This window comes from Chaetura pelagica, unplaced genomic scaffold, assembly GCF_000747805.2.
Source record: "Chaetura pelagica isolate M959 unplaced genomic scaffold, ChaPel_1.0 scaffold72, whole genome shotgun sequence".
In the NCBI taxonomy this organism is placed as follows: Eukaryota; Metazoa; Chordata; class Aves; order Apodiformes; family Apodidae; genus Chaetura; species Chaetura pelagica.
The window spans coordinates 1,551,793-1,576,701 of record NW_009952560.1 but is presented as its reverse complement, the minus strand read 5'-3'; the positions used below and the strand labels follow the sequence as shown (position 1 = coordinate 1,576,701).

Below are 24,909 nucleotides of genomic sequence, written 5' to 3'. Positions count from 1 at the left end.
TGCTTTTCAGGAAGCTCATGTGCAAATATAAATGGGATGTTGTAAAACTTCTCATGGTTACAAATTGGGAGCAAGTTTAAAGAGGTTTGAGCTGGCAATCAGATTCTGACTGTGCAACCAAATCTTAGGTGAAGAATTACATCTAGTCCAACGTTTAACTGTAGTATTCCTGTTAAATTAATGCTTTACTGTATTATGAGCATGTAAGTTGTAATTATTTTTTTTTTAAAAGAAAAGGAGACTGATAGCCAGGTGAAACTGTTTGAAGCCTGCTGCTGCAGTTGCTGTTAATGGCTATTGCTTACAGATAATTTCTCTGGCCTACATGCAATGTAAAATTGATCATAAAGTTTGCTTGTTTTCCTGTTGTGTGACTGTAATGGTGCTTAATTTAGAACAAATTATAGTATGCTACCGTAGTCAGAGAAAACTCAGGCAGTGAACTGTTATAATCATTGATGTTGACTTTAGGCCTGCTTTGGGCACTTTTTTGGAAAGATTAGATTATTAGATCTTATTTTCTAGTAGTTACATTTTCCCACTAGTTAGGGGAACTCATACATTTAATTTCTTCCTGTCTTTTTATTGTAAAGGTAAATGTAAGGTGCATAGGATTTTAAGAGTCCTTAACTATTACATTCCTATGACATCTTTATTGACCAAGTATTTTCTTTTCTCCTCTCTTCTCACTCAACAGTTACAGACATAGAGCTAAAGCGACTGAAAGATGCTTTCAAGAGAACTTGTGGACTCTCCTATTATATGACTCAACAGTGCTTCATCAGGGAAGTTCTTGGTGATGGAGTCCCTCCAAAAGTTGCTGAGGTAATCTATGAATTTGCTGTTTTTCTGGGAAGGTATGTGTGGTTGATACTGTACACCTATAGGTGTGCACACAAACACACCCAAACAAATACACAAGGTAATTTAACTTACTTGTTTTTCATACAGTATCACAATATACGTTCTGTATCTGAGGCCTGTTCCCAGCTTGGATCATGGGTTGTCACTGTTTGACTGAGCTACTGATTTGAACCCTAATAGGTGGTAAATAACTTGGAAATAAACCTGGTGTAGATCTAGGGAAGTAAAATGTTGGGAAGTTTTAACATTGTGTATAGCCATTATAACAGGTTTTTATTTACTCTAGAGATACACTTGCTGTGGGTTTCTCCAAGATTCCATAGGCCTTTACTTTGTTGCCTAAAGTGCTGATTAACTTTACAAGCTCTTAAAAATAACTTTTTTAATTAACTGAAAAATAGCCAGAATAAAAATGCACCACATGGATATAAATAATCTCTGTGTGTGTGTATATATACGTATGTATAAAAAATAGTAATAGAGTCCTGCACATGTGCATGTTGAAAAAATTATTTTCTTTCATGGTGTTGTCCCTGACTTGGGAGAGAAAATAAAATATTGTTGGTAGACAAGAAAAAGATTAGCTAGAACCTTCAGATTATAACTTAGACCATGTCATTTCTAATCACAGCTTCTATTTCTGGTATCTGCAGTGTAACTGACCTTCCAGGCAGCGTAGAAGTCTTCCAGTTTTATTTAGATAATGTGAGTAGTGAAGTGTGCATTGCAAAAGGTTTAACACTCTGGCAGAGTTTCTTTCTTTTTTCTTTTTTTTTTTTTCCTAAGCTTAATGTTTTCTCCTTTCTTTTTTCTGTTTTTCTTAAGTGTTGACAAAGAGGATGATAATACTTGCTTTGGTCTGATAGTTAAGTTTGACTTTTGTGTGGGTATTCAACACTTAACAGGGAAAAGTGCAATGTAGTTATCAGTGCCAAATTAAAAATGTATGACTTGCCCACAACTTAAAGCATGTTTTCAGTATTAATTTCTCTGTATGTTGTCTGGATGCTTTGGCTATTAGTAGCCCATAAGATTAAATAAAAAATGTCTTACACTATATGTGAATGGTTTGAAACAATACAGAGTGCTGATAAATTTTACATTAAGAGTTAACTTGTACTTTTTAAATTCCTTTTATGCCAGTGTTAAGGATTAAATTAGAAATTTCGGATGGTTGAAGAGGGGAGACAGCTGTATTAGAGAAAATTTATAAAATAGCTGTTCTTAAAAAGTCTTAAAAGCACAGAAAGGTTAAATTTGAATGATGGAGAATAAAATGTAAAGAAAATACAATATTTTATTAAAATTTGGGAAATAAAAACAGTGATTTTTCATTTTTAAAATAATATCTGCATTTTTTAAAAAATCCTGTTATTGTGATGTGTAAGAGTTCTGTTCTTTTTTGTGGGTTTTTTTGACTAAAAAAATGTTTATATTAAGAATTAAACTATAGTGTTCATAAGAGCTAACTGCATATTTTTAAAGTCATGATTCTAATGTAATATAAAGGCAAATTGCTTACATAGGCAGTGTAGCCTTGAAGGCATCTTGTGAAATCAGAATGATTAGAAGTAAAAAGTGTGGAATGCAGATCTCTGCCATGACATTGCCCATGAAGCTTATACGATCGTGTCCACATAAAGCACAAATTTAATTTTAATAATCTAGCCATTCAAGCATTTGTAAATGGATTGAACTTTAGTAATAGAAGAGGATGATCTGAGCACCCCAGGGGTATTTAATGCATTTGGCAAGTGCTGTAGCTTAGAGTGGCATGAAACTGTGAGTTCTACCTGATGTTTTCTGTAGAATTAGACCCTGCTGTATTATCAGCCTCACTTATATTACTTGCCTTCAGTCATCTTTTAATAGTCTAAGGTGGATATCAATGAAAAGTGATAGCTTGATGAGAGGACAAGGAAAGGATTTACTGAAGGTAACACACAGCACTATATTGAGCAAAATGTCTTCAGGGAATCTCGTGGTAGTAACTGTGATAGAGAGGTGAAAAAAAATACAGGATTTTTTACTACCTTGTTATCTGATAACTCTTTGGAGGTCATTTAGGATACATCCTGCAAATGAACTCTGCTAGTCTGTGCCTGATTGCTGGAAAGGCAACAGCAGGAAGTTTTCCACCTGTTGTACACAAAGCATAAAGGGCAGTTAGAGCAGTAAGTCTGTTGTAGCCAGTCTGTCCTAGGTGTGTCATTTTCTTCTTTTTGTGACCACAGTACTATGTGGTATAGCCAGATCTATCCAATGCCCTTGACAGGCCCATGGCTGGTTTTGTTTGGTCACTCCCAGTCCTGGCTTAATTTTTCCTTGAGGTGGAAACCACACCTGAGATAGTAAGAGCAGTGAGTCATTAAAATGATTCTGGTGTTGAGCCCTCCTCTTCCACCCTTCCCTTTGCTTGAGAATTCTGGCTGCAGTGTTGTGACTGCTCTTACTGGAAGGAAAGAAGAGATAGAAAGAGGCCTTTTGGTTCCAGTAACTGCTTTCTTGTTCCACTTAAACTTGTGCCCCTTTTGTAGAATCCTAACTCATTTAGGCTGAGGTTGCTGAGGAAACACAGATCTGTCTGAGCTTTGTCATTAGATGTTTCTGAAGCTCATTTTTGAGCTCCACACCGTTATCCTTGAGGGGCTAAAAGGAGACACATGCCAGCCACTGCAGATGGAGCAGCCAATAGGCATATAATATATTCTTTGGGAATTTTCAGCTACTTTCTTCTCCCCTTTTTTTTAATAGGAAAAACTACTGGCACAAAGCCTCACAGTGATCTTATTGCACCTATTTACAGAGGTTTTCTCTAACTGGTGTCAGTTCGATTGTATCTTTACTCAGAAGCATCTCTGAAAGGTATCAGTTTACTGTCACTTCGTGATTTACAAGTCATTTATTATGAAACATTATTGTAAGTGATTAAACTACTCAAGAAGCTAAATTTGCTTTTATTAATAAGAATTAGTGCTCAGCAGATGACCTCAAAAGCTTTTTTTTTTGTAATAACTCAGGACGATTTTATTTTCTCTGGTGTCTGTTTCCAGTGTTGGTGATTTGTTTTAAGGTAAAGAAATGTTTTAGCAATAATTGTTTTTACATTTTTCTTTGTCAGTGCAAAGGGCACAAATTCTTTAAGTACTTTACTGATTTCTTAGTTTACAGTTGGAGTAATAAGTAGTGATGGTTTTCAGGTCTTTGGTAAACAATTTCCTGGCATAGACCTGTGTCAATAGAGATGGTGGCTTTTTTTTTTTTTTTCTGTGGTACTATTTTGGGAGCCATGGCACTTGTGTTGTGCAGCCTGTTGAGAACTGGTTTTCTCCTTATTCCACTTCACTCTAATGTTGTGTTGCCTGACTCCTTTGAAGGGCACAACTGATAACAGACTGCACTTGGTTACACAGGATGTTCTATGTGGTTATGGTAGCTTATAGAAGGTCTCTTGTAATATTTGACATGTCATTTATGTGGCTATTTTGTACCAGTTTCACAGGCAGCTTAATCCTGGCTGTTTATTTTCACCCTGAGGTGACCCACTTTGAACTGGATTAGTGAACCCTGGTGATAAAAAAAGAAAGTTAATTCAAACCCAACTTTGTTCCCTCATTTTGTTCACAGAACTGCTGCATGAATGCTTGTTTTGGCACAAGAGGTTGGAAGTGGAGTGTGGGTAGGAATGAGCCAGAGGCAGCAAGGGAAAGGCAAGCACTGGTTTAAACCTGCACTGAAACTGCAGTGTTCAGAGAGGCAGAAGGTGGAAAGTAGTTAACATTAACTCCTGGTGGACAATGTGTATCTGGAAAGAGGCAAAATCATAATTAGATGTAGTTTTTGGGTTTTTTTTAATCTGGTTTAGAATTATCCTGTGTTTTTTTTGAAGATAAATTTATTATCCTAGAGTGTTCACTAGTTCCATCCAGTAGGACTGGCAGACTTTGTGCTGTAACAACACTTATACTTCAAAACTGAAGTCCTAATTAATGTGAGAATTTGTGGACTCCTGTAATGAATTCATTTTACGAGGGTTTAAAAGTAGATTGTTTTGATGTGTTTAAAATTTGTTGAGTAGATTCACAGGATGTCACCCACTTAAGATACATGTGTTTTTTCCAGAACTGCTGACAGTCTGGAAGACAAGTGTCACTCCAATTGCACACACCATGTCTCACTGTTGTTTTCTAATCAAGTGTGAGTGTAAATGTATCCTGATGGTTATGGTGGGAGTTTTAAAAATATTTAAAAGTGTCTTCAGTCTGTAGGTTGGTGGATTTTTGTCTGTAGGCCCCAAGGTGTCCTGGCCTCCTTAGGAGGCTTGCAGGAAAGGCTAAAATTAATTATGCAATTTATAGTTTCAAAGGGAAAAAAGAACACCAGAGCTTAGAAGATCAAAATGTTCATGTTACTGTAGCTATTTAGAATTGTATCTGGTTGGAGTTCATATGTTGAAAAACAAACCAAAGGCAGAAGGAAGGGATACAGGTGTTGCACATAAGATCTGTTGGTTTCATTTCATGGCTTAATAATGATTCATTCTTTGTGAGTAATGCACAGAATAGTGAGTCTGTCTGCAGTAATTCTGAAGCTCTGCTGACCTCTGAAGTCTGCTATTGCTATTTAGCAAAATTCTTACATAAAAAATATATTCCAGGCTTTACTGGAGAAAAATGAAGAGGCAGAACATAATTGTATGTATAAATCCTGGTTAGAATATTGTTTCTTTAGAACATAATTCAGATGAAAGCAAAGAAAATACTATTAAAACGTGCACATCACTTTTCTTAAAGGAACAAAGATCAGCTTCTATTATCTTTCCATCAGAAAAGTTGTGTTTAAAAAAGAAGTTCAGCCGATAAGTCTGTTATCTAAACCATGATCAGTGACAAATCACTTTGTTCTAGTCTTTTACAGTAACAGATCCGCATCAGCTAGGCTTAATACTTTATGGTTAGATGCTCAGTGTGATACCTATAAGAAAATAAAATTAAAAGACATAGACACTGAAATAGTTCTATATAAGAATAATGTATAAGTTCTGACTGCTTTAAATTCTAATACCTGATGCTTGTAGGAGTAGATTGGGGTTACAGGAGGAGTCTGTGTTTGAAGAGCAGTGCAACATACCTATTTCCATTTTTGCTCTGTAGCACTGGAGGCAAGGTGAAGTATTGCTATATAGTTGAGTTGGTAAGTCCTGTTTCCTAAAAATAGTTGCTGATTGTCCTAAAATGCCTGACTTCATATCTCATATGTCAGTGTTGAATCACTGGTAAGATGTTGTTGGGTAAGTTGAACTGCAGTGTACAGACTTTTCATGTGAAAGGTAAATGCTGCAGCCCTTCTGTTGACTGCACACTGTCCCTGCTGGCTGCTCTGTGGATCTCTTGAGTAACTTTGGAATAGAATTATTGATTTCTAGTGCTTTCTATTGGAAAAAATATTTAAATGCTGTTGTTAGAGCAGGGCACTAAACTGGAACAGTCATTCTAGCAATGGTTGTGGTGTTAAGATAGCTAAAGTACAGTTGATGGAAGGAATTTTTTGTGTGTATCACATCTTTTTGAAGCAATGGGTTTTGATGTGTTACTGAAAGTGCATCTCCTGTGACTGGAACAGTGAAACAGTTGATGCTTCAAAAACCTCTTGATGGCTTTGAGACTATCAAAGCCTAATCTGGAGGAGATTTCATCTTCATTACCTTGATAAAGGAATCTGGAGAAATAGCCCCAGTGAGCAGGCAAGAAGCTGTTTTCATTGGAGTCTTTTTTTTTTGTATTGCTGTTCATGACAAGTACCTGTGTTTCACTAAATTAAAGACCCTGGGGAGGCCAATTTATAGGTACCAGCAGAGCTACAAAAGTGTCACAGAATTAATATTAGAGGTGTGTTTAGCTGAATGTGAGGTGACAAGCCTAAAATCCACATAAGGAGCCTCAGTGTAAGTTGTTGCTTCTAGTTCTGACATCTCTGTTCTCCCTCTTAACCTTATTCTTAAATTCTCTGTTTTATTCTTCTAGGTTATCTACTGTTCATTTGGAGGAATATCCAAAGGGCTGCACTTCAATAACTTGATAGTTGGATTAGTCCTACTTACAAGAGGCAAAGAGGAAGAGAAAGCAAAATGTAAGTAATATAAATTATAACAGTAACAACAGGGTGTTGGACAGTGAGTGTTAAATACACTTACTTGTAATGCAAACAGAAGTTGGGATGTACTAAGTCCCTATTTTTGTAACCAGGGCATACATTTGCCATTAAAACCAGTATGTTGTAGATGTTTTTAGCTGTGTATTTTGAAATTTGGTGCATTTTTGTTTTCTGTACTCACTAATGTGAAATGTTTTATTAATCATAATGAATGTAAATGTTAGGATCCTACAGAAAGACTGTTGATCACTGTATGTGGGAAGAGGAAGGAGGACAGCATTGGTATTTTTCAAAACAAATGAAAGCATCTCCCTACTGACTTTTGTTTTGTCTTCATTGCTAATCTGGCCTGCTAGTATTTATTTTCCTTTTGATTAATGAACAGTGGTAAAACAAAAAGGAGAAATGAAATGTCTTGACCTAAACTTTGATGATCTGTATTGGAATAGAACCAGCTTAGTTTTCAGTCCATTAGTTGTTTCATAGCCTTTGGCATTCTCAGCCAGTTGTAAACTTAGTATTTGAAAAATGTATCTACCACAATTACTTAAACATATCTTTATTTCCTCAGACATTTTCAGTCTCTTTTCTAATGAATCTGGGAGTTATGTTGTCCGTGAAGAGATGGAGAAGATGCTCTATGTGGTTGATGGGAAAGTCCCAGAGTCACTCAAGAAATGTTTCTCTGAGGTATTTCATACAGGCTTTATTCTACTGCATTTACAAATACCTGAACATTTAATTGGGTAGTTTTTTTTTTCTCTGATATATGCATGGTCATGCATGTATGGCAACAAGTTGACCTTGTTTAAATTGGGTAAAAGCTCATAGCTTTTTATGTTGCAATATTACATGTAGTTAGTATTGATGTGGATAGCAGCTTGGCAGAAAAATGTAGGCATTCTCCATGCTTCTTTACATACTGTGCTAGTTTGAAAGATAACATTTCCCAAGGGTAATCGTGTTATCAAGTAAATGTAAATACTAATATTGGTAGTGGAAAATTATTCATTAGTATGGACATTTTATTACAATTGGGGAAGAAATCTATAATGCAGATCTGAGAGGGGAAAGAAAATGTGCATCCTGAATTTAAAAATGCCTGCCAATAGTGGTTGTTTAAAAATAAAAGTTTTGTAGTACTACTTTTGTCTCACTGTGCCTGCCAAGAGCTCCAACATCTATTTATTCCTTAGGTTATTGCAGAGATGGAACTTTTCTGATGCTTGTGAAAGTTCTCATCTAAAATGGGCTGCAGTTACTTATAAATATTCAGAGATACTGCTTTGCCACTAGTGATCCTGAGGAATTGTCAGGCTTTTGTGCTTTGGTTGCTTCATTTGTTATCAGAGGACTACAGCTAGCAAAATCTAGTTATCATTATACATTCCTCTGGAAAACTGGCTAGAAGTTTAATTTGTAGATATCAAATTACTTAATTACCTTGAATTTTGTTGCACTATATTGAAGATAACTTTGGGCATTGCCTGAGGCAGACTCATTTAATCTGGTGGAGCTATCATGTTGGCTTTGTAGGCAGTGGTTACATTCTTCATTCTTGGTTGGAATCATAAATCATATGGATACTGCAGTCCAGTTTCTGGAGCTGACACACTTCAGTATTTCCTATTTGTAATTGCCTATCAATATGGTCTGATGAATTAATACCCTAAAAGTTAATTGCACACTGTCTAAGAAATCCAGAAATACTTTCTGAAGACTTGCAGGAAAAAGAGTATCAATCTGGCTTCAAACCATTTTCCTGTTCAAGAAAATGCTGTGTATTGATTTTTCTTTTAAAATGAAAGTAGTGTAATAACCCACTCAGCAGGATTTACTGGCCTGTTAATCATACCAAGTCACTGCTGGAGAGTGAGAAAGTTTTATGTTCCTGCTGTGGACCTGCCTTCCTGCCGTATGGCGGGTGAGTTTGTGCTTTCAGGGATGATGCTTATAGGTACTTCTGTTCTTCAGAATTACTGGATGTACTCATCTAGAAATGCAGGCTTTAAAATGTATCTGAGCTGTCTTCACTCTTGTTTCTGAAATACAGGAAACAAATTCAGTGATACCTTTATTGCTCTAGTTGCTCAAGTTCCATCGTGGCTCAGCTGTGAACAGTATTTGCTTCAAATGCTTTTTTTCCCCTGTCCAAACTTTTCCTGTCTCTCTTCTTTGTCCTTCCTCTAAATAACTGCAGCAGTGCCAAGTCTTAGTGAAACATGACACAGCTCTTGCTACATTTACAGAAAGCAGTGCAAAAAGTAGAGGGAAAGTGGAGTAGAAGAGGTGGTAAGAAAATGATTTTGTCTCTGGTCCAAACTGCTAGAGAAGGAAGAACAAAAAATTGTGGGTTGTTTTTTTCTTCTCTGTTATTATGGCAGTAGAGTTTTTTTGCTTAAGCAGGTGGTCAAGTGGTTCCATAATGGGTTAAATCCTGTAAAGTCCATGTTGTTGAGTTACCCTTTTCCTGACTTTCATTCATTCTTCTACTTTTGTGCTGGCTCAAGTATTTATATGATGCCTTGATGAACTGGATTGGGAAACTGATCTGGCTGAGAAGTAATCCCTTTTTCTGCAGCTCCTAATCCTGTAGGTTATTTTTCAGCTAGATCTGTTTGCCACATGACTGCACTAATGTGATTGTGGTGACAAAAGAGAAGGGATGAAGGATCAGAAATAGGGTTGGCAAGAGGAGGGTTAGGACCATGCTGTCAGTCAGTAGTGTGGATATATACAGATTAAACTGGTGATGAAATAGCAATGTAACATCCTGACTTCATTGAATTATAACTTTGTGGAAGTCTATGATAGTAGCTGTTAAGTATTGGGATATTTCTGCATGTGTTTGTTGAAGAAAAATGTAACACACTAGTCTAGGAAGAGGAGACATATGAAGAATGAGCATCTGGAACCTGAAATAATATATTACAATTGGTGTATGAAGCAAATGTTTTAGCAGTGATGGTGATTAACCATTTGAGCAACCTGGCAAAGGAAGCAGTGAGTTTTCAGTTTTCTGCAGTTGGCAGTTGCTCATGGTCCATGGCCAAATGCAAATCATTGAAATCTGTAGAAGTGTAATTCAGTGAAATTTAATTATCTGTGATATTAGGGAAGTTTAAGTAGTCAATGACTTGAAACCCCTTTCACTTTACAGACCCCTGTTGATTTCCCATGGAGATTAGGTTCTCCATATAATGAGTTTGTCTACTCATAATAGGGTTGCTTTTATTTTAGTTAGTTTGGTAGGTCCTGTAGAAATTCGTCTGCTGATTCCTCTGGTTTCATGGCCACATCTTGGAAACCATTCATCTAAATGACTTAAACACCCTCTTCAGCATTTAACCTCTGTGAATCTGTAGTTTTTATGTATTCCTGACCAGTCAGTACAGACATCCAGACATCCAGGAAAAGAGACTGAGCTAGGAGATACTGCGAATGTCATGTTTACATTTATGGTCGAAAGTGGGTTTTGGTCAATAGAGGCAAAAAATCACCAATGATTAGTCATCCTATTAGTTATTTACAGATCTGTTTTTTCTGTGTTAAGTGTTTATGTACTTGTGAAGATAGAACAGAATGTTTATGATTTTATAGGACCTGCTATTTGGCATATAAGGGCTTATATCTATCATAATAAATTCAAATTCATAAAAAGAACCTCTTATTTTGATCTATAAGTAACCATTTTCTCCCAGACTCTTTAACCTGAGGTTCAGAGTAAATGACTTTCCAAAGGCCACATTGAGTAGGCAGCTGAAATGCAGGGAGAGCAAAGGAGTCTAATTTCCCTCCCAGTGCTGCATTTCAGAATGAAGTGGAAAAACAGGCAATGCTCCATAGAAAAAAATTAAAATATTTTAGTACTTATGTTCATAGGTGTTTGTTGAGTTCTTCTCCATACAGCTGTATGGTTCCTGTTTACTGGCACGGAGAAAGCAGAGGAAAACAGCTCACATTTTCTTATTTTTCTTACAGGGTGAAAAGGTAAACTATGAGAAGTTCAGGGTTTGGCTCTTGCACAACAAAGATGCTTTCACGTTTTCCCGTTGGCTGCTCTCTGGAGGGGTGTACGTGACACTGACTGATGACAGTGATACCCCTACCTTCTATCAGACCCTGGCTGGAGTCACACACTGTAAGTAAAGGATGCTTGTTATCACACACATTTTTTTGAAACTGTTACAGAGTTCACAAACTGTTGGCTTATAGTTTTCATTAAATCTCACTCTTCTGAGATACATGCAGTTTTGTTCAGTGAGATAAGTTTCTTCTCTGTGCTAATTTCTTCTCTGCTTTTTGTGCTGTGACATGTAAAACATTGTTACGTACAAGGACACCGTGGGTTATTATTATTTCTAACAGATAAAAATACTGAGTACACCACTTCTCACATTAGAATTTTGCTACCAAGAAAGTAAAAAAAATAAGGAGGAAAATACTTTATCTTTGACAAATATATTTGTCTGAAGTGACTTGATGTGAATACTGGTTTTATATTTGGTCTTTCATGTATAGTGGATTGTAAAACTATTGAGACAGTTCTGAAAGTAATGCTCATTTCAAAATTACCTTTTAGTTCACTTTCTGTGGTAAAATATGTAATATTGCTGGCATGTGGTATAGTCAGAGAACTAAATGAACTAAAGAGAAGCCTCCTAAGGATTTGCATCTAGGAATAATCTCCAAAGAACAAATGCTTCCTTATCTCTATGGTAATATATACAGCAGCTGGTTTTTAAATTAAATGTAAAAACAAAAGGCTAATAAACTTCTGTGCAACTATAATGTAAGCATAAGTTGCAGTAAAGCCTGTAAAGGACTTTGGTACCACCAGGAGAAGGGTGTTTGCTGTTGAGATGTCAGTGATTTGAGCAATCTGGTTGTTTTATGTACTCTTGCAGATTTTATTCTTGAGCACTTGGAAGTAATTGCAGTAAGTGTAAATACTTGGGGCCTTGCTGTTTTGTTTAAGTTGAGTAATTGCAGCTTAATCAGGTCAATCTAAAGAATAAGAAATTTGTTACAGAAGTATTCTTAAAACAGCTGAATGTGCAAAGCAGTAAGCTGTTCTGACAGTTCCTTTTCTCTAAACCAGGGTTTGCTTTTAGTACTTTGACCTAAAACAGTGCTTGTGGATGAACAAGTAACTGAAATGATGTTTAGTGCAGTACAGTGAAAGAGTGAAGGGGTTTAAAATTTCTTCTACTGTAAAATGAGAACTGATTTGTGAAACTTGCTATGCAATTAGGGATTTCTCACCTGGCTGTGTGACTGGGTCGCAGCACGCCCTCTCCTGGCTCAAGCTTCAGGCCCTCCTACCAAGCCTCCCCTCACAGCGTGATTCCCATTAAACATCCTGAATAATACGTCAGGGATATGAAAAATGGCAGGGATGAAAATAGTGCCAGTTATTAACATTAACAGACAGCAAACGTTTTATTGCAAAGCATCAGTGACTCCATTTAAATTTGCTTAATGAGCCAAGCTAGCAGGGAAACAAAGGAATTCTATTTTTTCATTTGTAAATAACATTTACTTTGGTATGCAGATGATTTTAATTATTTGTCTCAACACATAATTAAAAAAGAAATTTTAAAAGTTCCAGGAAGTTGCACATGCTGCTTTTAATAATCTTTTTCCATCTAATTTAAATCATAAATATGAATAATTTCATTTGAAAGCTATCAAAATAACTGAAGTTTCCCTTAGACCTTTGTTCCCAAAAACCAGTTTCAGGGATACTTGAGCACTGATGAACTAGCAGTAGTTTGGATTTTCTCAGTCAGTTTCATAGTATGATTTGATACCTTTTGTTTATAAAAAAACAAACAAACACAAAGCATCATATTGAATTGCACTCTAATAGACCATGTAAATCAAAGCTAAATCCTGTCAGGACTACTACTAACACCAATATTTTTTGTAGGGGAATGTTTCCCTGAATCATTTTACATCCTTAATAACTACGAGTTAAACTCCTAATCTTCTCTGGTACTCTTTAAGTCCAAATCCAGTAATTCAATAATACAACAATTCTTGGCCACTGGAGGATGTAATTTTGTTGCCTTCCCTGGCTGGTTTGCACTTCTGTGAGCATCAGTGGAACTTCCTCCATCCTACCTGTGGAGTACAGCTTTCTATGCCTTAGTGCAGCAGACAGACGTGGGGAGATGAGACACATGGCAAAGCCTCCTCTCCCACCACCACTATCTTGCTGTCATGCTGACTCCAGGTGAGATCTCACTGGCTTCCTTCATTTGGCTGGAAATATTTTGCTGCAAAGGTGGCTGCCTTTTTTACTAGTGTCATTTTGATATATCTCAGTGTCACGTGACGGGCTTATATACTCAGGTTTTCAATCCTTTCCCATGGGGAGAATTTATCAGAGGCGTTAGTGGTTTCAAATGATAGGCCATGTAATTTGTACTTCTCTGTTATCCAGTTCTTGTGTCACTGAGTTCCTATTAAGTAGCATCCTGATTCTCCTTTGAAGAGACTCTTCTGTCATCAGGAAAAATAATCAAAATGTTCCTGCTTTTTCTGGCAGCTCTTATGTACTGAGATGCAGGAAGACAGTGTGTAATCAGTGTAATAATTATATTTTAGAACATACAGTTATCACTAATTTAATGTAATAAATGAGAGAAACCCTGAATAACCAGACAGCATGGTTGAAATGGAAGAGTGAGTTTTTGAAACAGTATAAAATTGAAATTGAGTGCTGTGGAAGTAACCTCTTCTGTCAGAGATGTGTTTATAAACCTGTAGGGCTTTATGGTAAGATGAAGCTGGGAGTCTGTAAAAGGAAAACGAACTCTGAGTAAAATGAGTTCTGCCCACATTAAAAGGCTGTCTGGCTGTTAAATACATGCTCTGTAGTTTGCCACTTCAGTTTTGGTGCCCACTCTTGAAACATCACCTCTTAATGATGGATGAAAGGCCGCTAGAAGACAATTCTGAAGACTTTGCGTTTATTAAAGGTGCCTTTAAGAGCGGATTTCATCTTGTGCCATTTTCTTCCAAGTGTGTGAACACTTGTGCTTTGAGAGGGACTGTATTCTTCATAACTCTTGTGTATGAGCTCCCATCTTAAGGCACTCCTTATCTGTATTCTGCTAGATAGTTGTGTCTGACACACACAAGGATCTTGGTTCAAGTTACAATATTCACTGCTCTGTGTGTCCATTTTTCAATTAGGAAAAAAAAAAAGGAGATGACAGTTACTACAGCAGCCTAGGCCAGTAAGAAAAAGCCGCAGTGTCACTTAATCTGCATCTTGCCACTTTGTTATCCTCTTAGTTCCCAGGCTATTTTATGGCTTGCAGAGCACCTCCCTGTGTCCCAGAGTCTTCTGTGTGTTAATTGGAAAGCATCAAACAAGGGTGTTTGGTCAGAAATACTGTTGGGTGCTCAATCCTTCAGTCTCTGGTTCTGACTAAGCCTTTATGCAATGAAGAGCTCTCTCTGCAACTGGGTTTTGCCTAGAGGATATTATGGTAAACAGTAAAACAAACCAAGTTTCTGGTAAAATGTTGGGAATATGGTATGCTTCTGCTGCTGTGAACCAGAGAGGATTGTACCAATAGGTGGGTAAATTTAAAAATGTATTGAAATAGTTAATTCTGGTCACATAATGAGTTTTAAGAAATAGTGCTTGAAATGAAAAGTATGTTTTAAATTTTTGTCTAGTACAGGAGATTGGTCATGGCTTGCATCCTCTGTAATATTTAAGAAGGGTATATATTTCATGGAAGTCGCACTAAAATGAAGGGTGCTTTTTTAGTGTTTATCCCTGCAATGTAGCCTGACTGTCTATCACAGTGTGGCAGCTGGTTTTAAATTAAGTCATTTTTAGTAGATTCATAATTTCTCAGATGCATAGTTTTGCTGAAAATGTTTTCCAGTTCTTCCTGTACAATATGAAGACTGTAGCTTGAGGTGTACTTGATGTTACCATTCTTCTGATTATACCTAGCTAATTCTTAGAAAACAGAACAAGAAACGCTATTAATCATTTTACAGATCTGATTTTTTTTTTTGTATTTTTAATGGACAAGTGATGAGTGAGACATAAAATAGCATATGGTAGAGAACTTGTGTATAGTAAAATTTCACAGGCTCATCATATCTCCATGTGACCTCAAATAATTGTATCATGTATTTAATTGACAAAAATGCATACTTGGTCCAGTCTTCTCTGATGTTTTGGACTATATTGTGTATATACAATATATATTTTCTAAAATAATAATGAACTATTTAACTTTTAACTACTCAATGAAAGCCCAGATCACACTTCCTAATGTGATTTGAAAAGGGAATTGGAAAACTATTTTTACTTTAAGATGGTAAAATTTCTACAAACTCTCTTCAGAATATGGCATTTTTTTCATACACATTAGTATGTTTGGATAATAAGTGCCACCTGCTTTTTATCATGCTTAATTTAAACTGCACTAGCAAATATGATTAGATGTATAGATCATAAATTGCAAAATATTTCTTTGGATTTACATTTATGGAGGAATAGGTGGTGTGCTACTTATGCTGAGACTGATTTACAAGATTATGTGCAAAAAATGGCTCTGGAGAAATCAAATTATGTAACAGCTGGCTTTTCAGCTGCTGAGTTAAACTTTCACATGTGATGTAATCCAATAAATCTTTCTGTATTTTTAGTAAGTGAAACTATTGCAGTGGGTTACAATTCATCATTACTATGCATGGAAAAATCTTTTGTCACATTTTTGCTTGTATTCAACTCAAGTCCAATCAGTACAAAGAATATTATTTACAACTTTGTCAGCTTTGCTTTCTAAAATGTTTTTCCCTTCTGCCCACGTCGATACACTGGATTGATCTATCCTGGATATAATATCAAAGTAGCACTTATGGTAATACCAGCTATTCTTTGAAGATTATTATTTGAAAATTCTTTGTAATTTCAAGCACTGCTTGACAGAAACGCAGATAAGATGCTTTTTGATAATAAAGCCATGAAGTTAGCACTGTAGAAACTATCCAGAAGTGCACTTTAAAAAGTGGCTTACAACTAGCTTCTGCTACAGATGGTTGAGAATGTTTTATTTTCCCAGAAAACACATATTTTGGTTCTTAGTTACTGAAGGTAAGTAATGCATCTGCCAGTGCAAGCAGGTTTCTGCAGTTACTCTTCAGTGAAGACAATGTCAGCTTCCTTACGTGTTTTGCATATTTTTAGTGTTGCATCATGTCAGGAATGAAGCGCGACTGGCACGTTTGTTGTTATTCTTAGTCACAAAGGCAGATTAAAAGGAAACAGTGGTTTACATGCTTGTGCTCAAGAGAGATATCATAATGCTTCTGTATTTGCTAATGAGAAGCATAATGTGTACTTGCCATTCTTCTAAATGACAGGACAAACTTGCCCTTTATGTGCAGTTGTTTAGGTCGTATAATAGTACCATGATTATCTTCATGTACTTAGGGTTCTGTCTCAATGAAGTGGCTTTTACCTTTTAATAGTTATTTTACTTTTTGTTTATTTCTGTTCTTGAAACTCCATTATAAGCTTTTTCTTGTATTTCCTACAGGATTTAGGTACTCTAGTCCTAATGTCATATCTTGTGACCTCTTTCTTACCAGCATTGTAGCTCCCTGGTATCTGTAGAGGCAACAAGGTTGAGGGAAAGTGCTTTGTTTAGTAGATTTTCTCCCATCTCTTGATATGCTGACTGTTGTGGGGCAAGTGTGTTGTTAACTCATCAAGACTGCCCTGTGTTTCTTGGAACACACCAGACACTGTTCTACATCACTTGACTGTTCTGCTTAGGATCATGAAGTTGCTTAGATCTGAGGCAGTCCTGAGCACCTCTAGCATTTCTATATGCTGATCTTCCACTAGATAACTGTTTCTTTTTATTGCTTTCTAGTAGAATGGCACTCCTTTTTGTGTTTAGCTTATTGCTTCCTTATGTGTTGGGGACAGACTTTTTAGAAGGGCCTGTAGTAAAAGGACAAGGGGTGATGGTTTTAAACCTAAAAGAAGGTAGATCCAGACTAGATGTAAAGAAGGAATTCTGTATTCTGATGGTAATGAAACACTGGCACAGGTTGCCCAGAGAGGTGGTAGATGCCCCATCCTAGGAAATACTCCAAGTCAGGCTGGACAGGGCTTTGGGAACCTCATCTAGTTGAAGGTGCTCCTGCTCATTTTAGGGGGTTTTGGACTAGCTGACCTTTAAAAGTCCTTTCCAACCCAAGTGATTCTATGATCACAACACAACCAAGGGCCAGGAGATGGTAAGACAGGTAAGGGAATGGATCCACCTAGGAAGGAGGGGGAGCGGAAGAAGGAAATAGGTCAGTTTTTCTTCTGGATCAGTTCTCTTGCCTAAAAGGTAAATGCACAGTCACTGATAGTGATGCCAGTGAGGATGCTGCAGCAGGTGCCTGGGGCTAAGGGGGAGGGAAAACTTCCTCTGCACAGCCTGGAGTTAAGTGTGCTTAGCAAGACCCCAGAGCTGCAGCTTTGCTGTGGATGTTCTGCATGCATTGCAGTCTGTCTGGTGATTGTACTGACAGAGGGAAAGGAGGACATGTTTACACTGATGTTACTTTTCTAGTTAGAATTTCCAGGAAGATGGAAATCCTTTCCACTACTCCAACTCTACTTCAGATATTAATCTTTTGTTAAATTTTTTCCAAACTTTCTGCTGCTGAGGATTAAGGTGTTGTATAGATTTTGATGCATTGTATGATGTGCCTGTACAATTAGTTCATGCTTGTTGTAGGTTGCCTAAATTACTATTCTGATTAAATTACTATTCCTAACAACAGAAATAAGATAAGAAATGAATAAAATTTCAATTTGACATATAACTTTCTTTGGATCTCTTCTGTTCTTTGAGCCTTACAGGATTATTATTGTTTCTGTAGACTAAACCAGGCCAAATAGCTCAAGTTAAACCTATTAGAAAGCTGGCATGGATTTAAAGACTCAGAACCATCTGGGAATGGGATCACACGTAGTGGTTCTTAATATAGACAGCTTTGTCATTACATAGCTATTTGAGAACCAATTAATTTGCACTGACCTAAAGCAGTGTTGTGACACACTTGCATATGTAAGAAGGTTAAAAATACTGTTGAACAGAAACTTAATATATTTATATTTATCTATTTAATTTCAAGGATAAAACATAAGGAGGGTGGTGTTTGTATATAGTATCTGGAAAGATACTATATCATATATAAGAAGACATACGTTCTTCCTCTGGCTATTTTTATTCACCTTTGCCTAGCACCTTGTTTTATTCTTCGTTGGTTTTGGGATTTGGGTTTTTTTACCCTTCTTTAAATTAGCTTGAAAGTTCCTCCATATAAAGTGTCTTCTGGTTTTGTATAATCACTCGCCAAAGTTTACTGGGTTTCTAAGTGTATCAATAGTATGTATAATAAAGTGAAACAAACTGTATTTGGAAAAAAATGATGTTGAGACACAGGGTTGAAATATCACACTAAAATTGAGTCTCAGAAAGTCTCAAATAGGAATTTTTCAAAAACAACCAAGTACTGATTTTATTTTTTTTCCCCATAAAAGTTCTGGGATTTTATTTTTTTAAATGCTATTTCACATCCTTTTAGAGGATTTAAATACTGGATGCCTTTGAAAAATAAGATATTGCATATACAATCTGTCTGTTTGTTTCACTGAGAAGTATGTGAAAATTAAGACTGTTGAAGCCCTTAGTGGGAAAGTTCATTTCTGTATTTCTAAACAATTGTGATGTGTTATTAAAGTGGAGCTAAGTGACGAATTAGTAAGATGACTCTGTAGATAAAAATAAGATTAACATTTTTTCTCTTTGTGACAAAATAATGCTGTATTTTTATTTGGTGTTGAGTTCTAACAGGATCTAGATATTACCAAAAAATTACTTTCTTTTTGTTTGTTATACAGTGGAAGAATCAGACATCATTGATCTTGAAAAACGATACTGGCTGCTGAAAGCTCAATCAAGAACTGGACGTTTTGATCTAGAAACATTTGCCCCCTTAGTTTCCCCTCCTATTCATCCATCTTTGAGTGAAGGTATGGAACTGTGATCAAACACATGAGCAAGTGGTATTGCTGTGCTCTCCAGTACCTGATGGTCTACCAGCATACAGATTGTATGGCTTTACAAGTGGACCTATTTTAAAATGTATTTTAAGCTTAAATTACAGAAGTTCATTCCACTGAGTTGTAAATGTTTGAAAATTAGAGATTTCTCAGGCATCTTTTCTAATTTTTGGGAGATCTGGAATGGTGAACAAAGTGATGCTTCTTTGTGTTGCATTTTCATTAGTTGTCAGGAAATACATCAAACTTTGTATATAATAATGTGCCCAGTAGCTGCTTAGTTGTTTTCATTGAGACCTTTAGGATTCTGTTATGACAAAATAATACTGTCATATACTGTCCCTGGATGAGATAAAATAGAAGACCATATTTAAACTGACAAGTTGTGCATTTTATCTGTTTAGTGATAGAAATTTACGCAGCTGCTATGGGGAAGCTTGAATGCTTTCTGCTCATTTTATGTGTCTACTGTGAATAGTGCAACTGAATCATTGATACTGTAAAAAGGGTTAAAAAAAAAAAAAAGTTGTATGTGCTGAATGAATAGAGCTCTCAAATAATTTGAAGGCCAGTAATTAAAACTTCTGACTCAGGGCCAAATTTGCAGTGCTATGCAGTGATTTTGGTAGGAGTTTCTATCAGCAGCTTTGGAAAAGAAAAAGCATTTGGCATCTGAGTAACTTTACTGTTTTGGTCCTTCATCTTTTGTGAAAATGTTTGTTCTGACCACACTGCTTTAGATAAATTGGTCATTACAAGGAAGGCGTGAGAATGAGGCTACTGTTCAGAATTCTTGATTCCCTCCCCACCACTGGCTTTGCCTAGCCATGCATGAGTGAATTAATTCACCTTTCAAATGGTCTTAGTAGTGCTTAATTAACTTTATTACACTTGGCAAGAATTAATTATAAGTGTTTGTACATCTCCTTGAAAATGTTAAGCATTAACCCTTCATGTGAACGCTCAGTATGATGGTGTTTCAGCCAGATGCTGTAACAGGAGATGCTTTTGTGGTTTGCAGGTTTGTTTAATGCTTTTGATGAAAACAGAGACAATCACATAGATTTTAAAGAAATTTCCTGTGGTCTCTCAGCATGTTGCAGGGGACCCTTGGCAGAAAGACAGAAGTGTAAGTATGCAAAATGGTAACTACCAATTTCAGATAAGTCTTTCAGTTTGAGCAATGAACTTTAGTTGTTTCCACCTTTTTAGAATTATGTTTTTCCACTGAACAAGTCTGTATCTGTGAAAGATGAGAGACTTTAGAGGTTAAAAGGATAAAGAAGTTTTAATTAACTATCAAGGCTTCCATTGATAAAGGATGATTAAACCTATTTCTGTGTATTTTATAAGTTATCCATAGCTTCATATAAATTATCAACCTCTGTGGAGGAAAAAATATATTCCAGAAATTATTTTGCAGTTTTCTGCATTATTATGTATGTCAACACAGAAAGTTCAAATATAAGAAAGATGTCTTATTTGATTATTTTGTGGTAAATAGCATATTCTGGCTTACTTACTGTCCAGTTTCAGCTAGTTCCTTGCAAGGTACTTGTGCTTTGAAATACCTTTGTTCCATACTTTTCCACAGCCATATTGCTGCAATGTAATAGCTATCATTCACTGGAAATTTCTGGATGCACATATGTTCCCTGCTATGTCACAGCAGAAAACACAGCACAGAATTGCAGGAATCTAGATTTCAGTTTATTAAACACAGCTGCTCCCTTTCCTCACTAGCACATATGCATCCTGCCTGATCAAAACTGTCAGCACTAAATCAGGTTCTTGTGATTCTGCAAGGGGGAAAAAAAAAGAAAAATTGTTGAGTAGTTCTAACAGAAAAATAATTTCTTTTTTTCTCAGTTTGCTTCAAGGTTTTTGACATTGACCGGGATGGTGTCTTGTCTCGCACTGAGCTTAAGGAAATGGTGGTTGCACTTTTAGAGGTCTGGAAAGACAACCGTACTGATAAATTACCTGTGAGTTTTATATTTGGATTTGTAATTCATTTACCTCTGTTTCTTAAAGTCGTCCTTCAAAAGTAGGAATGTGAATGTTGTTTGAACATGATTTCAGTGAAATACAGGCTTACTTGAACCACCTTAGCTGGGTATTGACAACTGGATGTAACTTACCTTGCCTAACTTTGATCTGCCACTTACCCAAGCAGACTGATTTAAGTACAATATATGCTATTTCATATAAATAAACCTTAGGTACAAAAGTTCAACTGTTTGGAAGCACTCAGCTGGGAATCAGCAAGATTTCTTAGTTATATTTTTATTCTGAACACATGCAGCTCCACAGAGTGCTGGAAGAATTTAACTGTGTTTTCTCATTTTTTGTTTTGTTGTTGTTAAGGAATTGGACATGGATTTGTCTGAAATTGTAGAAGATATTTTGAATATGCATGATACAACAAAGGTACGAATTTGCTGTTCTTTCCTTCTCATTTTTATACCCTACTATCTTCAGTTCATTCTTAAGAAATTCTTAAGAAATTTAGTAAAACCTTAAGCATAGATGTGTCAAGAAAAGAATATTTCAAGAAATATCCATTTTCTATTAAAATTTTCCACATTGCTCTGAGAAAAAGATCGTGTTTGAATTGTATGAGCCATTTTTATAGATGAAACCAAACCAAAATTACATAACCAGATTAAATTAATTAGGCATATGTACTGTTTGCAAGGCTTTGCTATGCATGATCAATACCAGTTTTAAATCTGATGCTTGACTTTTTTTCTGGAGAAAGTGTTCTTATTTTTCATATTAAAAATGATCTTACAAAAAAAAGGGTAGTGGATTCATGTATCCTATATTTTCTGCTTCGTAAAGACACATCCTTCCATTCTGGAACAGAGTTGTATTCATTCAGTAGTAACTTATGCGTTATCATTATCAAACTACTGTGTTTGCAATAATATTATATACAACCAGTGAGCTGTATGCCAGGATATTATTTCACTAGCTCTTAAGTGCCTATAAAACTGTGGAGGCATCTGTCATGGCAAGCAGGAAAAAAACTTAGTAGTTTACATTGTGCTTCCTAGTGAGTTTGGGTGTAAATCTTTAATTATGTTCCTGCTTTTTGAGATGAGCACTATCATCTGCAAACAATAGAGGGGAAGTTGTTTCCATTATTTTCTTTGTTTCACTAATTAGGAAGAGTGTCTTGAAACTAAGTAGTTCAAGAAAAAGTATAAAAACTGCCTAGAAATGTTTAATTACTTGTGTAAATTGTTGTTTTGCCTACTTGTCCTCCAACAAAGTGTTGGGCAAATATTTTATTCTTTCATTACCAAAGCAGTAGAAAATACAGCTTCAGTGAGCTGAAGGTCCTTTGAGGTTTTTATTGTTTGCCTTTTTAAAAAGCGTAGGTCATAAGCAAGTGTATAGCAGTCTCCTTTGCACAAGGAATTTACGTAAGTGTTTAAATAGGAACTGGCTAATGGTTTGATGACTTTTCCTTCCCTTTTTCTTCTCCTCCCTTTAACCAAGCTTGGACACCTCACTCTGGAGGATTACCAGATATGGAGTGTGAAGAGTGCACTTGCCAACGAATTTTTAAATCTACTCTTTCAGGTTTGTTTATAGGAAATTTAGACTTGAAAAGTATGGTAATTAACTCATGAGCCTTTTGCATGTCCACGAAGTGCAGCACCAGCATTTGTGCCCCTATGCTTACAGTTTTGACTGTTGCAGTAAGTGTTGTGTTTTTGCACCTGTGCATTACCTTGATGGAATGATTCTCTATTAGATTATTGTTCTTTTAGAAGATACCTAAAGCATAATTTATTACAGTCAGTGTGGTGTACTGTTTATAAAATGGAAAGAAGTATCAAGTGTATCAGCAGTTACATTTTCCATTAGAGAAAGGCTGCGTTCTTCCAAATCTTTGCCAAGAAAGTGACACAGGAAATGGGAAAAGATATTGCTAACTGTACAACCACTTTTCCTTTACATTTTCTGTTAAGGCTGTCTAAGGAACCTTTCATTGCTTTCTTAATGAAGCAGCCCTTGAAAGCTGTAATATATCACGATTATGTTGCAGAAGTTGAGGATTAGATGTACAGAACTTGTTTTTAATTGAGCTTGAACTGGGTTTTGGGCAATCCTTCAAACCATCACATCTTACTGCTGGCTCACTTGGTGCAGAAAATTAACCCCCTTAGAGTACTTTCATTCACTGCAGTTTGTCCTGTACCTGTTTTCCCTAGAGGTTGATATTTTGAGTTTAAATAACAATAATCCTGATGAAGCCTTCAAGATTTGTCCTAATTTAATATTCACCTCCAGTGTCAGTTCTGCCAGGAAGAACCAGTGGCCTCCATTCTCATCTAAAGTGCAGTTTCATCAGTTACAGGGTCAGGTTGCAGCAGAAAAATACGCCATCAGAAAGAAGCTGTGTAGTTTGGGGTTTTTTAAAAAGAATTGTTGTGAGAAGCTACCTGAACAGCATACTACTGACTCTCCTGTTTATGACCCTAGAGTACTTTTTAAATTGTATTTTGAATTAATACCTTTCCAAGAACTTTGGGACAACTGAGAGTTTTCTGAGACAATCAGCTACATTACAGCAGAAAATAATAAAATCAAAGTTCTGCAAATTCTTTTTGGCTATAATTGTATCAAGTTTCACTTACATTGCAACCTTCTCAAGAAAGGCTGTCTTTATTTTTGGACTGTCTAGCATCAAATATCCTGTCACAATATTGGTTAAAAAATATCTATGCAATCTTGATGTATAATGAATGAACGTTTAATAAATTTGTATTGATGATTATACATCACAGTTGTTACATGTTGTTCATTGGAGGATGTCTCATTTACAGCATTTTTATTTTCCTGGTAGAGCTGCTACTTTTTAGTTTCAGATTTTTATTGTTACTTCCTTTGATAACTTTATGATATGAGGCACCCTCATGCTGCAGGCTCACTCAGGACAGTCTGCCATTGATTTGTCTGAGCTCTTATTTGGACTGTTGTGAGCTTGAGTGTCTCATGTACAGACAGGAAAGAAAAGTAGCCTTGGAAAGCTTGTCGACAAATTGGTTTGTTTGCAGTGAGGTTAGTTTTTATGAAGGATCACAGGCTGGCATAGCCTTACATGAGTTTGAAAAAGGAACAGCAGAGCCAACTGTGTTGTGTGTGCTGGAAAATCTGTTGCTTCCCAGCAGCTAATGACCTTTGTTTAATTGAGAATGTGAAATGGTCTCTCACACTGTAATATATATTTAAATAAGGTATCTCATCAGTCATTAGAAATCTCCAGCTGAGATGCAAATTGATAGCCTCCGAAGAGACATAAGGAAAAAACTATAAATCATGTTATGAGGAGCAACCAATTTGAAAACAGTCTGGGAGAAGAAACAGCTGATTTTCCTCCCTGCAGTGGAAAACAAAGGCTCCTGCAGAGTCTGTTCCCCTCCACTCATCACTCCCTGCAGCCCAGGCCAAGATGGCTTTACTAGGAAGAGAGAAGTAAAACGTTAACCCCCTGGGACTGCTGACTTGTAATCTGAGTAAACCCCACCCAAACTAATCAGTTGTCAGACATTCAGAGAATATTCTACAATTTTGAGAGCATTTTTGGTGGTGACTGGTTGGTTGGACTGCTTTAAACTTCTCCCTTAGATCTCCATGTGTTCATTTTCCTTTCTGTTTCTTATATTACCACTTATTACCACTTTTCCCCATTTTTATCCTTTCTGTTTTACCTCTTGTAACCTTTATCTTATGCTCTTCTAGAGTTCACATTGTCCCAGTTCCTCTTT

The 24,909-nt window shown here is 36.3% G+C and overlaps 1 protein-coding gene across 1 annotated transcript in view; it reads left to right on the top strand.

Moving 5' to 3' along the window:
• USP32 (ubiquitin specific peptidase 32) overlaps positions 1-24,909 on the top strand; it is a 51,901-nt gene that overhangs the window by 3,172 nt on the left and 23,820 nt on the right. The window contains exons 2-10 of the mRNA XM_010009111.1: positions 698-825; positions 6,888-6,993; positions 7,589-7,707; positions 10,999-11,158; positions 18,965-19,096; positions 20,148-20,255; positions 20,996-21,111; positions 21,494-21,556; positions 22,634-22,717. Of these exons, the coding sequence (XP_010007413.1) occupies positions 698-825; positions 6,888-6,993; positions 7,589-7,707; positions 10,999-11,158; positions 18,965-19,096; positions 20,148-20,255; positions 20,996-21,111; positions 21,494-21,556; positions 22,634-22,717 (1,016 nt within the window). The remainder of the gene's footprint in view (positions 1-697; positions 826-6,887; positions 6,994-7,588; positions 7,708-10,998; positions 11,159-18,964; positions 19,097-20,147; positions 20,256-20,995; positions 21,112-21,493; positions 21,557-22,633; positions 22,718-24,909) is intronic.